Source organism: Melospiza georgiana, chromosome Z, assembly GCF_028018845.1.
Source record: "Melospiza georgiana isolate bMelGeo1 chromosome Z, bMelGeo1.pri, whole genome shotgun sequence".
NCBI classification, from domain to species: domain Eukaryota; kingdom Metazoa; phylum Chordata; class Aves; order Passeriformes; family Passerellidae; genus Melospiza; species Melospiza georgiana.
In genome coordinates, this window is record NC_080465.1 from 1981486 (window position 1) to 1997091 (window position 15606).

The window sequence follows — 15606 nt, forward strand, 5'->3', positions numbered from 1 at the left end:
CCTTGGAGGGCATTGAAGGTCACCAGGTTAGGACCTTCATCCAGAAGGTGAGGCCAGGGACAGGTCACTGCAGGAGGGAGGTGCTGCAAGATGTTGCAACCACAACCACCCCAATGACAAAAATGTGAGCCCACAGCACAGCAGCAGAGGAGCTCTGGGGTAAAACCCAGGCTGGGGCGGGAAATATCACAGCCTCCCTCCGGAAAACCCATCTTAACAACACCAAGGTGCAGGCGATTGCCACCTGTGGGTGGGAAGGAAGAGTCTGCACCTCGGAGCCAAGCTCGCAGCGCTGAGCTGGAGTTGTGCAGCCCCGTGCTAAGGGGAGAAACTGGGGTGGGAGGAAGGTGCTGAGTGAAGGGATTGCCTGCAGCATCCCCCAATCCTGGCTCATCCCCAAAACACCAGGAACAAGCAGGAGGAAGCAGCGCAGGAGGAGCGGCCCAGCAAAGTGGAGCAGCAAAAAAGTCTGATTACTTTGAGGTGGGAAGATAGGTTTTATTGAGTAAAACTTATTGAGAGCCTGGAAACAGAAAGGCACTGCTCTTTAGGTAAGAACCAGGCAGAAAAGCCTTTTGTTGTTCTGTCCCTTTTGGCTGGATAAACAATGCCTGGCTTTGAATGAGCTATTTCTGTGTCATTTTAATCAGCTGCTAGTCACAGTCTCTCAGTGGAAAAAGGCCTCCCGGTACCCAGTGTAGTTAGTCCCTTTAGATTTGTCCTAATTGGGAAAATAAAGGGGCAGCATTACGGGATTGTTCCCTCAAGAAAAATAAAACAAGAAAATAAAAATCACAGGCAAGACTGCCACTTGGGGGTGCAGGCATGCAGGGCTGCCACAGCAGCTACAGTGCAGCTCGCCTTGTAATTGTGACAGCTGGATTCTTGGTTGTAAAACAGAGATAAGCAGTAAAATTAGCACCGTTGCAGGGAAACGATGCGTTAGTGTCAGAAGCTTTATTAAGGCTCCCTAAATTTCCACTGTCTCTTTATTGACAGCAAAGCAACCCTTTGGGGAGAAGGGGAAGTATTTTCTTTGCAGGCAGCGGTTCTTCAGGGAGATCTCTGGCACGGAGAGTGATGTATAAAACCCGAGTTGCTGTAGAGGTGGTGATGCAATCGCAGGGGTACCTGTGCAGCTGGATGCAGGCGTGGCTGCAGCACACCTGAGCGCTGCCAGGTGAGCTGGGCTTGTGCACCTCACAGTGAGGACAGGAAAAAGTTTTGGTGGGTGCCACCAAACTCCCACGCGTCCAGAGCATTACACTGGACTACAGCTCATGGTGACACGTATTTTCTGCTGCTGTGGGCTAAATTAGTGTTGGGAGATTGTTTATTTTTCTTTATCTGTTCTAGCCCGCTGCACCGCCCAGAGTGCCATCAGAAAACTTGCCCTGCTGTGATGGGTGAAGTGCACACCAGGTGTGGGCACCACTGAGCTGTGTGCGAGCAGAAAAATCCATGGGATTATGGGTGTCAAATGCTTTTTATCAAGGAGCGTCGGTTCTGTTAATTTTGTAGTTTAACCAGCACAAAAAAAAAGCCTCGTCCTTTCAGATCTTTGCTGACAAATGTAAGGTGTTGAAACCAAAACACTTCCAGTGTCAAAGAAAAATGTGATTAATTGCGAGCTCAGATGTAAAACCAGAGCTCTAGGCAAGGGCTGTCACCCTGTCACTGGCAGGCATTTAATGGCAGACAAAAGGGCTCGCAAAACGAAATGCTGTAACTACTGCGAGGTGCCAGCCAGAGTAACCAAGAGATCAGACGACTTAACGGGTCCTTTCCACTCCTAATTCCACGACGTCTCTTCTCGTTGACATGCAAGCAGCCCGCACTTTCAGGTTGTATCTGCAGAAACGCTTCTCAACAGCCTAGTGCTGTTCAGCTCATCCTTCTCACTCGGCAAGTGCATTAAAGCTTAATGTAATATTTATATGTGGTCTTTCGCCATGAAGGCATGTAGACGGGATGCGAATTACAGATATAAAATAACTGGAGAGCCTTTTGACGCCCAGTAGGAAACGGGTGAAACTGGTACCTGTTTTCACTCTCGGGGCTCTGTACACCCAGGTAGGGAAAAGAGATGAAAATAGATTAAAATAAAGAAATGTGTGTAGTGGTCTGACGTGGGACCTTCTTACTTTCTACCTTGGGCTACTTCTGAAATATCGCTGCATCTTTCATTCTTGTTTTGACTCCCTTCCAGTTTTGGGCAGGATGCCATCCTACCTGAGGAGGGAGGGAGGGAGGGAGGTGGAAGCCTTTGCATCTCCTGGTCTGGTGGAAGGTGTCCTTCATCCTGTTGGGATGTGGTGAGCTTTGAGGTCCCTTCCAACCCAAACCGTGCCATAATCCTGTGATTCCGTGCGAGTTCCCTGCCTGGATGCTCAGGTGGGATTTTAAACTGAGCAGCGCTCGGCAGCAGGGAGGCTTGGGCACCACCTACAAGACAGAGAAGTTTGTGGAGGGCAAAATTCCTCCGCGGAGGGTAAAACACCTTCGTGAGAGCGTCCTCTCCCTGAGGGACGAGATCAGGCACCCACCCAACACCAAACTAGCCCAGGACATGCGACTTGCCGCGGGAGAGGAGCCCCGGCTGCGCAGAGGAGGAAGCGGGGAGGAACCCCGCTGTACCGCTCCAGCCGTCCGCGCACCCCGGAGCGCTGCGGGAGCATCCCCGGGACCAGGCGGGGACCGCGGGGACCCGGCGCCGTGCGGGAGCTCCATCCCGCACCCTCCTCATCCCAGGGTCCCGTCCTTATGCGGGAGCTCCATCCCACACCCTCCTCATCCCAGGGTCCCGTCCTTAGGCGGGAGCTCCATCCCGCACCCTCCTCATCCCAGGGTCCCTGCTCTGTGCCACAGCTCCATCCCGCACCCTCCTCATCCCAGGGTCCCGGCTCCGTGCGGGAGCTCCATCCCGCACCCTCCTCATCCCAGGGTCCCGTCCTTATGCGGGAGCTCCATCCCACACCCTCCTCATCCCAGGGTCCCGTCCTTATGCGGGAGCTCCATCCCGCACCCTCCTCATCCCAGGGTCCTTGCTCGGTGCGGGAGCTCCATCCCGCACCCTCCGCACCGCGGGGTCCCGGATCGGTGCTGGAGCTCCATCCCGCACCCTCCTCATCCCAGGGTCCCTGCTCTGTGCCACAGCTCCATCCCGCACCCTCCGCATCCCGGGGGCGCGGCCGGGGCGGGGCGGGGCCGGGGTGTGTCCAGCGGCACCGCCCCCGGGATCCTTGCGGGGCGGGCAGGGCAGCGGCGGCAGGAGGAGGGAGGAGGAGGAGGAGGAGGAAGGCAGAGAGGAGAAAGAGGGGGAGGAGAGGAGGCGGCGGGACGCGGCTCGGAGGCGGCGGCCGGGCCATGCTGGAGGCGCGGCGGCACCTGGCGGGCGCGCAGAGCGGGCGGGCGGCGGGACGGGCTCCGCGCCGCGCGTAAGGGCGGTGGCAGCGGAGCGGCGGCGGCTGCTGCGCTCGGCCGGGAGAAGACGCTCCGCGGGAGGGACCTGCGCATCCGAGCCGCGCCTCGCATCGCCTCGCCGGGCGGAGGCACCGCCAGCGCCCGCATCCCTCGGCTGAGGCGGCGGAGAGCAGGAGCGAGAACAGGAGCAGGAGCAGGAGGAGGATGAGCCGCGCGGTGCTGGCCTGGCTGGCGCTCTGCGGGAGCCTGGCGGCGCCGCGCCCCGCCCGAGGTGAGGGCACGGCGGGGACGGAGCGGGCACGGGGGGTCGGGGTCGCGCCGGAGCTCCCGCAAAGTCGGAGTCCAAGTGCGCGGGGGGACCGGGAGGTGGCTCTCGGCTGTCTGGGCGCTCCTTTTCTCTTTATGCATAAGGAAAGAAGAAAAAAAATAATACTTGTCTCTGCGTTTGAAATAGAAGCCGGCGGACGATCCATCCTCAGACTGGTTCTGTTTGGAAACTGTGCTTAATTAGAGGGGAAAGAAATGCCGCGAGTGATTAAATGTAATCCAGAATGAGCGGCTGGGAAGATTTAATATCCGCAGAGCTGTCCGCACCGCTTTTCCCTTCCTCCCCCCGCCCCTCTCCAGGTCTTCATTGTAATTTGGAGGCTGCAAGCTCCGAGCCGGAGAGCCAGCAAACCGCGGAACAGTTTGCAAACACGTTCGGGAGCTTGAGCATCTCGGCAGCAGCGAGCAGTTCTTGCCAGGCGACCCTTTCGCTGCCTCCCCCTAATTAGGTCTTCTCCATCCTAAAACACCCGCGGCGCCTTCTCGGAGTCTCACCCCCTTCCAAAACAAAACAAAAAAAACCCCCAAAACCCTACCAAAACCCAAAAACCCTCCGAAATAAGAAAACGCCAGCCCTACCCCAGAGAGACAACTTTAGCTCTCTTGGGAGTTCTCTTTATTATTTATGTTAATCACTTCTTGCAGAGGTTTGCCCTCCTGGCATTGAAAAGTTGTCTGAGCTGGGGGTGCGAGGAGCTGCTGGTGGGGCTGCGGGCACGGTGCCCCCTCCGCGGGGGGCTCGGGGGGCTGCTCGGGGCGGGGGGCGAGCGCTCCCGTCCCGTCCCGTTCCGTTCTGTGCTGCCCATCCCGGCTGTCCCGCTCCCGCCGATGGAGCTGGGCTCGGCTCCGGGACCCCCGTGCGTCGCCTCCTCTTGCCCGCAGCCCCTCCTGGGTCCCCTCTTTTTGCCCGCAGCCCCCCGAGGGTTCTCCTCGCCCTCTACCAGCTCCCAGCCCCGTCCTGTGCCTCCCACCCGGCGTGCAGACCCCTCCATCCTCCTTCTTGCTGGAACAACTGTTGTTCTAATGAGTACCAGAATATTCCCGCTGACTTTTAGACCTCTTCCCCCTCATTATTAACTTCTTTTTTTTTTTTTTTTTTCCTTCCCGAGGTTTCAAAATGAAACCAGTGTATCAGTAAAAACTGAATATTTTATTAGCCCTTAAATTATTCAGCGCGGCGGCTTCTCAAAATCCGGTAGCATTCACACAGTTGCAGGGAGCATGTGATAGCTTATGCAATATGTCCTTGTACCTGCAGCTTATTCCCCAAAGTCTCCTTTTTTTTTAAGCAGAAGATAGCTGTATCTGCCACGGAGTCTGGACTTGTCGTAAGTGCTTTGCACTGTGCTTGCTTGGAACTTCTGATAGCTCACATCTGTGGTGTTTTCTCATTAAAGCCTACAGTTCTTGCCGTGTTTTCAGGTAACTTCAGAACAGAGGGAACTCAATAGGTTTTCTAGCAGAAGTGAAATAGGAAGGAAAAAAAATCCATTTGCTCTGTGATTGCTTAAGCTGTGATTGTTCAGTTAAAGGTTTGTCCTTGGCTCTCAAAAAGAAACAGAAGAACATTGTACTGAGTCTTTTTTGGAGCTGAAATGGAGCAAAATGCTGCTTGACAAGTCTGATTTAGTGGGTTAATTTTGGTGGCTGTCATAACATTTACTTTTAATAGATCCTCTCAAAGTTGCAATGACTCCAAGCACTGTAAGTAACCAAAACTCTTCCAAAAACAGGTTTTGAGCAGTGCAGTTTTGAACTACTCACCATGAGTCCATTCCCATAATGGTGTAGAACGAAAACCAGTGGAAGTGTCATCTGTGCAGTGGCGGGTTCCCAGCTGCCTCTCAGGGTAAATTCCAAATGCAGATGAAAGTTAAGTCATATACTTCATTACTGACCTGCATTTCCAGCCTACTGTTAAAGAAAAACACCAACTGGCTTTTTTTGATGGAGCTCAGCAAAGTAATGGTGGAGGTCAAAATCCTGTTTATTCATGATGCCTTAAAAACACCTTTTGCTTTTTGTGCTTGGAATAAGTACACAGTATGTCAGCAAGTTTGGGGTGAGATCCTTTCTGTCTTTTTGCTGTTCTGTTGATTTTAAGGGAGAGAGATTGAAAGATACTAATGGATGAAAAAGCCATCTCAATGGGAGACTGTCATTTTCTTCTTCCTGGCCAGTCTGATGAATTTGCAATCTCATGCACTGTAACAGGAGCCTGATCTTCAGAGATGTGTCTATATGCAAGCACAGGATGAAACCAGCCTTCAAGGCTGCAGTGACTTCCAGCCCTTAGGTTGCAAGAAAGATGCAGGTGCATTTTTAATAAGCAGTGCCCTTTTATGCATATTTAAAAACAGCTGTAAGCTTTTACATTTGCTGCTGTTGCTGTTCCTTGGTGGAATTTGGATGCCAGGCACTCTGGTGCTTTACTGTGCATGGACAGACAGTCACTACCAGAGTGACTACAGAGACTACTAGAGGTAATTTCAGGAGGAAGAAACGCGGTGCATCCCACCTGCAGTAATACAGGTTCGTGAGTACCACTGTGTGGGGTTTTTTAGGGTTCTTTTTTTTCATCCCCAACAGCTTTATGAACAGTCAGTGAAGGGTGAGATCAGATGAAAGGAAAGCATGATGTAAAAGTGGTGTGGCTTTATTGATTCTGGCCGTGGTGTAAGCTGATCAACAGCAGTACTGGGACTGTAGATGCACAGCAGATCAGTGCATCCCACACCTTCACGATAAACATTTTTGCAACAGGACCTTCTGAAAAATTACCATTTGAGTTGTCTTTGTAGTGAAGCTGCTCCCTGGGTTGTATCATGCTTCTCCACTTAGCTGTCTGCTGGGTTTTTAAGTGTGGTTTACCTAAAAATTATATTGACATTGCTGAAAACAGGCAAGTGTAATTTCTTATTTAATGGCCGTATCCTGTCAGCCTGAGCGAAAAAAATTCTGGAACTTCGAAGGAAGTGTTCCAAAGATGTTGCTTTTTCTCCATTACAGTGGGAACCTTCACTCTCTCTGAGGCTTAGAAGTTTCTATAAAGCCCCTTTCTGCAGCTGGAATCAGCTGCAAGGAGCAAAAGTGCTGAGAAACAAGAGAGGTAAACTGTAGCTTTGTTCTCATGTATCTATACTGAAAGGCTGAAAAGATCACAGAGGCTTTTAAAGACCAAGGTTCTTCTGTTTTACTGAATGCCTTTGCATCTTTGGACAGCATCTGCTTCTGTACAAAGTGCTGACAGTGTGACCCTGCATAATGATTTTCACTGTTCTTTTAACAAATTACATTTGTATTCAGATTGATTTTCCATGACTGCTCGTATAGCCTCCAGACAGCATATAGTGGATATACTGTTGTATTCTGTACGTGTCTGGTCAGCCTAGGACAAAATTTGATGTCAAGCCATGCATTATTATAACTGGAATTAATCGTTCTGGTAGTATTAGTTGGGCTTTTTTTCACGTGCCCAGCCTCCTATTTCACTGCCCTTTATGTCCTTGTCCTTTATGTCTCTTTTCAAAGGATATACTTCATAGAAGGTTGTGTATCAATGGTACCATGGGGGGAAAGGGTCACTGTCCTATCTTCCCTCCTCCACATTTTTTCAATTACCACCCAGTTGAAAATCAAGGAAATTATCCATTCTGGAAGTTATTTCAAAAGACAGCAACTTTTAATTAAGATTTTTATGCCTTAAATTAGCTGTTTATGCAGCATATGCCCCTACTACAAACTCACAGCCAGAAACCCCTTCAGCCTAAGTGAAGATACCTGGGGAATCTGTGTTTAGGAAACTGCAAGAATCAGAGATGAATCTTTGTTATTCTCAACTTTATTGTGAGTCACATAGGAGTTGGCATGTTACTGTTTTCATCTTAGTCTCTGAAACATCTCAGACTTAGGCAAGCCACAGATTTGTGAAATCCTAAAGGATGGTTGGTGCTGTGTTACAACTCAGATTAGATGTGGTGACAAAATGATTCCCTGGGAGGGTGAGGAGACCCTGGCACAGGGTGTCCAGAAAAGCTGTGGCTGCCCCTGAATCCCTGGAATTGTCCAAGAACGGGTTGGACACTGGGTCTTGGAGCAGCTTGGGACAGTGGAAGGTGTCCCTGGTGTGGCAGGGGGTGGCACCGTGACACCTTTAAGGTCCCTCCCAACCCAAGGCCATTTATGTGATTCTATGACATTGGGCATTGTTGTAGCATACCTGAAGCCCAGCTTGAGTTTAATAAATACAGGTTGAACATCAAACAGCGATGAATTTCAGTTTCAGAAAAGTCTCACAGTCAAAATACAGTGAAAGCTGAGTCGGATGATGTGTTATAAAATAAAAGATGAGTAAAAAGATTCAAGTCCAAAGAAGGGTTGTAAGAACATTAACATCTACAAAATTAAAACCTCTGGAAAATGCTGTTTTATATTGGAGGACCAAAACACATTTTGCATTTAAAGTTCAGGAGACAACCTAGGAGAAAGGAAAATTCAGCCTAAATTCAGTGTGTTATGTCAGTCCGAGCAATAATGGGTCTAAGTTTCCCTTTTTGCAGGAAACTTGGATCTTAAGTTTGAGGGAGAGCAATTCACCATGTGTAGTGACAGCAGGGTATGGCTGATTTTCTAACAAACCATGTAGAGGGTAAAACAGCTTTTTTGCCATCCATATTGTGGGAATAGAGCAAGGATCTGTCCAAACCCACTTTGGACCCACAGCTGTGGGGTCTGTTGCTGTGAAGGCAGGGATAGGATGAGCATCTCTCTCCCAGGACCTGGAAGGAAGCCACACCTTCATGCTTTGAGGTTTTATCAAATCTCAGTCTTGCTGGTCAGGGAATATGCTTTAACGTACTTGTGGGGTTTTTGATTCATTTGTTTGTGTGGGTTTTTCTTCCCTCTAATCAGCAAGCTGTGTTACCTTTCATCACACTAGGGGTGTTTTTCTATTTTAAGTTCCGAAAGCTGAGAAATGAAGCAGACCATAATTATCTAATAAAGTCTCTAGCTAATCCATCTAATAACTATATGTGGGGTGTGTGTGTGTGTGTGTGTGTGTGTGTGAATGCATTATCATATGAAACACACATAAAAACATCTTAATTTTACATAATGTATAGCAGCTATATGCAAACATACTGCACTTTGGGTATAATTTGGGTATATCTACACTCCAGAGACTATACAGAGGAATTGCAGCCACTGATGTGCCTCACATCTGGTCTGATACTTAGAAGTTTAGGAAATGTTAGGTAAGACCTAATCATCCTATGAATTCTTGATTCACAGCTCCGTATTTGAAGTAAGAATTTGTTATATGCCAAAAAAAGCACCGTCTATGATTTTTTTGAGGTTATCAATAGTATTCCTCACTCCACACACTTCTTTAATAAGGGGCAAAAAGGGGGCTTTATGGCTTGTTTATGAAAGACTTGTGTCCATAAGGCTTATGTATTTTGATTTATAGATATAGATATACTTAGATAGATGGTATAGATATAGATGATATAGATATAGATATAGATATAGATATAGATATAGATATAGATATAGATATAGATAGATATATAGATATAGATTTGGTCAAGTTGTTTGAAAATGAGCAAGTAAATACTGACACAATGACAGAATATGCTGACCTACAAGGTCTATCCAGCCCAGTTCCTGTCCCTGCACAGACACACAAAATCCCACCCTGGGCCTCCCTGGAGTGTTTCCCAAACTCTCCTGGAGCTCTGGCAGCTTTGGGGAGCCATTCTCTGGGGAGCCTGGGCAGTGCCCAGCACCCTCTGGGGAAGAACCTTTCCCTGGGCTCCATCCCAAATCCCTGGCCCAGCTCCAGCCCTTCCCTCAGGTGCTGCCAGTGTCCCAGGGAGCAGAGATCAGGGATCGGAGATGATCAGAGCTGCCCTTCCTCTCCCTCTCACGGGGAGCTGTAGCTGTGATGGCTCTGCCCTCAGCCTCCCTTCTCCACCTGAGCGCACCAAGTGCCCTCAGCGCTCCTCACACGGCCCCTCCACTCCGTTCACCATCCCCACGGCCTTCTCTGCACACTCTGACACTTTAACATCTGTTTTTATGTTGTGATGCCAGAACTGCACCAATATTCCAGGTGAGGCCGGCCCGGCCCAGAGCAGAGCAGGACAATCCCTGCCTGGCCCGGCCGGCCATGCTGGGCCTGGTGTCCCCAGGACAGGGATGTCCCTGCTGGCTCCAGGGCACTGCCACTGACCAGGAGCCCTGTCCCTTTCCCTGGCACTGCTTCCCAGCCCCTCATTCCCCAGTCTGTCCGTGGCAAAATCCCAAACTTCCCCTCATTGACCCTCGCAGGCTGGAGCTGGCCGAGGCCTCTTGTTTGTCATGGCCTCTCTGCAGGGCCTCCCTGCCCTTGAGGGAGTTGACAACTCCCCTCAGTATTGTATCATCTGTGAACTTCCTCAAGATCTCTTCCAGTCCTGCATCCAGGTAATTCCTGAGGGTATGGAGGAGCACAGGGCCGAGGATGGAGCCCTGCAGAACCTCACTAGTGATGGGTTCCCAGTGTGATATCACCCCAGTCACTGTCACCCTTTGTGCCTGACCCGTGATCCAGCTGCTTGCCCATCTCATGATGTGTTTATCCAGCTGTGGGATGGACAGTTTGTCCAGAACAACCTTGTAAGAGACTGTATGGAAAACTTTCCTGAAATCCAGAAAGATTCCATCAACTGCTTTCCCTTGATCCCCTGAGTGGGTCACCTTGAAAGGAAATTGGGTTTGACAAGCAGGACTTTGCCCTCATGAAGCCATGCTGGCTGTGGCCAGTGATTTGTCCTCCAGGTGTTTTTCAATAGCTTCCAGAATAATCTTCATAGCTTTACCAAGCTCTGAAGTGAGACTGACAGACCTGTAGTTTCTGGGGTCCTTCTTCTTGCTGTCCTTGAGAGAGAAGGAGAAAACTGAGACAATGTCAAAACTGAGACAATGTTTTCCATCTTCCAGTCATCTTGGGGATTTCTCTGGATTCCCAAGACCACTCAAAAATCATCAGGAGAGGTTTTGCGATGACATCAGTAGCTGTTTGAGGATTCTGGGGTTAATCCCATCAGGCCCCATAGATTTGTAGGGATCTATGTGGAGCAGCAGACTGGGGTTAACTGGGAGTTGTTCATCCTCACAGTCATGGTCCTCCAGCTCAGGGCACCAGGACCATCTTGGTCCATCTGTATCAAAGAAGGAGGCAAAGAATACACTGAACACCTCAGCCTTGTCCCTGTTCATGTCTGTGAGGTGCCCATCCTCTTCCTGGGATAGGCCAATGGTATTTTTGCACTGCCTACTGCCATTATTTTATTCAGAAAATCTCTTTTCATTGTCCCCCACACAGTTCTTGCAGCACCAACTCGATCTGAGCTTTGGCCATACAATTTTCTCCCTCCGCTGGCAGCAGTATCTCTGTGTTCTTCCCATGCCACCTGGCCCTGCTCACACTGGGCACATGCCTTCCTTTACTGCCTTACTTCCAAGAGAATATTCCTGCTCAGCCAAGCCGTCCTTCTGCCTACGCTGCTTAAGTGGAGAATCCTGGATTATCTCAGCTCTCCCAACTGCGGCAGCAGAACGACAAGTTCTGGGTTTTAGGAGTCAGGATTTCAGGCGCAGTATTTAAAGCAGCAAGCTGAACTGTGCAGATGACAGCAGGGAGGAGCAGCAGATGGATAAGGAGGCTCAAGAAGATCAGCACTCCTTCAGCAGAGCCAGAGCAGGAGCTTGGCACATCCCAGCAGGAATCTCATGACGTGAGAGAAAATTGTGCCTCAGATTTGTGGGGGTTTTTGTGACCCTGGAGGCCACAGGGGACAGGGAGGGAAGCGAAGCCTCTCCCGGAGGAGGTGGGAGGGTTTGGTGTGGGGTTTCCCTGCTGCCTCCTCTCCCAGGTGGTGTGTGGGAGAGTGGGGTCAGACACAGAGGCATAGACCCCCCCCTCCAGGGTGCAGTTTCTGCATCAAGTGGTGGCTCTTGATTAAAGCCGATGGAGAAATTTCCTAATCCCAAGTGCTCTATCAGAACATTGCAATTCTGTAAGCACAGCAGTTTAACCAGTGAACAGGCTCACTCTGGAGTGTAGCTTACACACCTGGGACAGCAGGAGCTCAGGTGACTGTTAAGTGCTCCACGCTATGGATTTGAACCCCACAGTTGCAAATTTTTAATTTTAATGCAAAGCAGGGTGTTTTCTCAGTGTTTTGCAAATAATCTTCTCTCATTCTTGCCCCTCACCCCTTGCAACTAATTTTTTCTTTGATTATTTTCAGTTCTAAACAACAAAAGGCATTTATTTATGCATAGTCAGATTGTGGTCCTACTGTAGGATAAAGCTACCATGTAGACATAGAGACCTTTTTATTCATGTCTTTGAGTACTCTTACAATAGTAACTTCTTGACAGGCCAAAAAAAAAAAAAACCCCAAACCAAACGTGAAGGAGATGACTACATTGCTAATTTTTAGCTGCAGCAATTTTGTTTGCTGAGATTCTGTGTAGGGAGGCTGAAAAAAAATCTCTGCAAAAGCTGCTTTTTTTTCCCTATCATTGTCAAGATGCTGTGTCAACCTGCATAATTATGGAGAGCTGTGACAGCGGAGCATAAATAACAGTAATTTCTGGCATCTGATTATCCATGTCTTAGGTTTCTGCTACAGTGAAGTTACAATAGATCACGCAAGAAATGCTTACAGATAAGACTTGCATGCGCCAAGCGGAGGCACAAAAAATAGAAAAAAAAAATTAGATTTATTTTATGTTTAGCATTTGTTTACATCTTTCAGTCTGTCTCTCCCTCATGTAGGAGAGCTTCTGTCACTGCTGGGTGTCACTGCAGACAACCAGCCCTGGAAATCCAAGTTTCCTTCCTGTTTACTCTGCATTATAGTTCTTTAGACCATCCTGCTTTAATTTGTTTGCCAGTGTTTTTTTTCTTTGGGTTTTTTTACTCCTTTTCGAGGTCAGGCTTCTGAAGTAGAGATGGAGAAACTATTACATGCAATGTAACTTGTCAGATTTCTTGCTTGTGTGAGGAATTGCATGGGATTGCTTTGCAAGGTCTTTTCTAGGTTAAAAACTAAGACCCACTAGCTGATTGCTTTCAGATACCATTCCAGAACTATTTTAAAACCATGCAGTTCTATTTATTTGAACAATTTTAAGGGAAGATTAGCTTGATACTGTGAATAATGTACAGTGTGGATGGGGAAATGATGTGCTGCTGTCATGGGAAGTAGCTGGAATGACCTAGTAGCTCCCTTCTATGATGCATGCTATATATGTTCCTTTAATGATGCTTTTGTGTAATTTCTTTAATGTCTTTTTTTATGCTTTACCCTCAGACCTTGTACAGAATGATGCACTCCCTACAGATAGCCCTTCAGGATAAAGATCAACCTCTTTGATAATGACTTTCATTTTCTTGGGTGTGATCAAGCCCATCCTATTCTGACACGTTGCCTTTCTTCACCAGGCTTCTCTTCAACCTGGTATCCTTATTCAGGGATATAAATTCTTTCAGAAATTTCTCTTAGAAATGCTGCATTTTTGCACTGTGGCACAGTTACAGAAATGCTCTGGCACCTTCCTAGGGGTGGTTTCACTTAACCTTAAACTCTTACTCCAAATGTGGGTCTTGTGGTTCAACCTGTCACTAAAGTCATAAAGAAATAAAAAAAAAGGGTAATTGAAGCAATGTCAGGCATAGCTGGGGATGTAGTGTCAGTTCTATCCTTTCTTTTGTGAAATCCATCAGGGAAGAAAAAAATCAAAGCAACATTCTGAACAAGAGCTTGGAAGTCAGCTGGAATAAAGTGTGATTGACTGTATATATTGACTTAATGTTAGCTCCCCATCTATATTGGTTCACACAGCAAGAGCAGTGATTGCTCTAATATGCCTCAATATCTTTCAGTATAGATGAATAATTACATAAAAATGTGAATTTAAGAACGGAGAATTATAGAGTAATAGAATGCTTTGGGCCGGGGATGGACCTTGAAGCCCGTCCAGTGTCACCCCTGCCATGGCAGGGACACTTTTTACTGCCCCAGTGTCCAGGGAACACTGCCAGGGGTGCAGGGGCAGCCCCAGCTGCTCTGGGCACCCTGTGCCAGGGCCTGCCCACCCTCCCATCCTAATAATTTATATAAGCTTACTCTCTGTCAGCCAAAATGAAGCCAAAATGCTGAGTGTGTGTAAAAGTGGAGCACTAGGAGGTGCAGCTCCGACTTGTGGGTCGGAGCAGTTCGGTCAGGGAAGAGCGAAACAAATGTCTGGTCTGTAGGAAGCTTCCCAAGCCTCCAGAGTTGTGTTTTTGTTCTTTTTACTGCAAGACAAAACTGAGATGAGCAACTCTGTGAGATTTGATAGTTTGGCCAAAGCCCATCGACTTTATCTGCCACTGGCTTTTTCCCTAATTCCAGCGCCAGTGGTGTTCTTACACAGAACAGTAAAATTCTCTGGTAGTTTGCCTTCTTGGGATGGCTTAAGGCAGGAGCAGGCAAGTGCCAGAGATGGTGCAAGGAAGGGAGATGGGACAAGGAGGGAGAAGCAAGCGACATGGACAGGGATGTTGAACACTGCATGTGTTCTCAGCTGGTTCCTTCAGGGGTGAGTTATGGAAATTTCCCCTTTCCTCGAGTATAGCTGTGTATTCCCACCGTGGAAATGTGCAGAAATCAGGTCCATGAGCATCCCTTGCATTCCTGTCTGCTTTGCCTTGGCATGGATGAAGGCAGAGGAGCAAATTCCACATTTTCCTGTCCATCTCCCAGTCCAAAGTGGCTGTCTCACCATCCTGGGGCAGATCCAGTGTTGATTAACTAGTCTATCCCAGTAGGTTATTTTGTTGAGGACACATTACAGTGTTTTGTTTTTTTTTTTTTTTTCTTCTCTAATTATTTTGTAGCAAATATTTATCTTGTGGATAAGGATCCCTCCTGGGCCACATAGAGCAGGTGAGGCTCAGAGGCTCCCCACGTGCTCTCAGTGGAAACAGGAGGATCTGCCTGCCTTAGAAATCCTGCTCTGGCTTAATTCCAAGCAAGAAATCTGTTTTAAAACTACCAGGGAGTCAATGTGGTTCTGGCTCCTCCATTCAGACCAGCTGAAGGCTGAGCAGGAAGAAAGAGAGAAGACAAAATGGGTAAAAGCATTGTATGCTTCAGTTCCTTCCGGAGGAAAAAGAGAAGACTCTTCAAAATGTCTGAGATTCCTGACTGACTAATTTTCACCAATTAGCTTGCTGCTTGATTGTTTGGGATTTTTGATAAGCAAATTCATGAGGTTTTGTGGTTTTTTGAAAAATTTTCCATAGAGAGTAATTAACAATTAACAATGGGTACATTGGTTTCTTTTCCAGATGAATTCTGGTTAGAGCATTATACTTGTAGAAAAATCTGACCAGATTTTAAATTCTATCTCAACATTTCCTTTTGAGGTAGAGGAGGGAAGGAGAAATATCCCAAAAACTGTACCCAAACTTCACCGGAATAAAAATCACTGGTATGTAATTATAATTTTTAATCTTTTTTAATCTAGAGGAGCACCATTTGCAGAGCTGAAGAATTGCAGCAAAAACCTATACTTTTAATGGTTTCTGAGTGTCAGGAAGCCACCCTTTCACTCTTTTAATGCTCTAATGATAATCACGAAGTCTTGTGCTAGCATCTTTCGTAGCAATCTTTTGTCCCTTGTGTCACATCAAGATTTTTCCTGTCGTTGACACCCATCTCTTATTCTTGACATGTCTGTACCTTCCATCTCTGAAGTCTGAAAACAAAGGTCAATACATGAAGTAGAAAAAGGCATCTGCTTTTAAGAGAAATG

The 15606-nt window shown here is 47.9% G+C and overlaps 1 protein-coding gene across 2 annotated transcripts in view; it reads left to right on the forward strand.

The window, feature by feature from the left end:
• The first annotated feature begins 3423 nt into the window (after positions 1–3423).
• The window catches only part of EDIL3 (EGF like repeats and discoidin domains 3), a 237446-nt gene continuing 225263 nt past the window's right edge, over positions 3424–15606 (forward strand). For both annotated transcript variants that reach the window (XM_058044014.1, XM_058044015.1), the window contains exon 1: positions 3424–3694. In XM_058044014.1, coding sequence (XP_057899997.1) covers positions 3628–3694 — 67 coding nt within the window. In that variant the 5' untranslated portion in view covers positions 3424–3627. The remainder of the gene's footprint in view (positions 3695–15606) is intronic.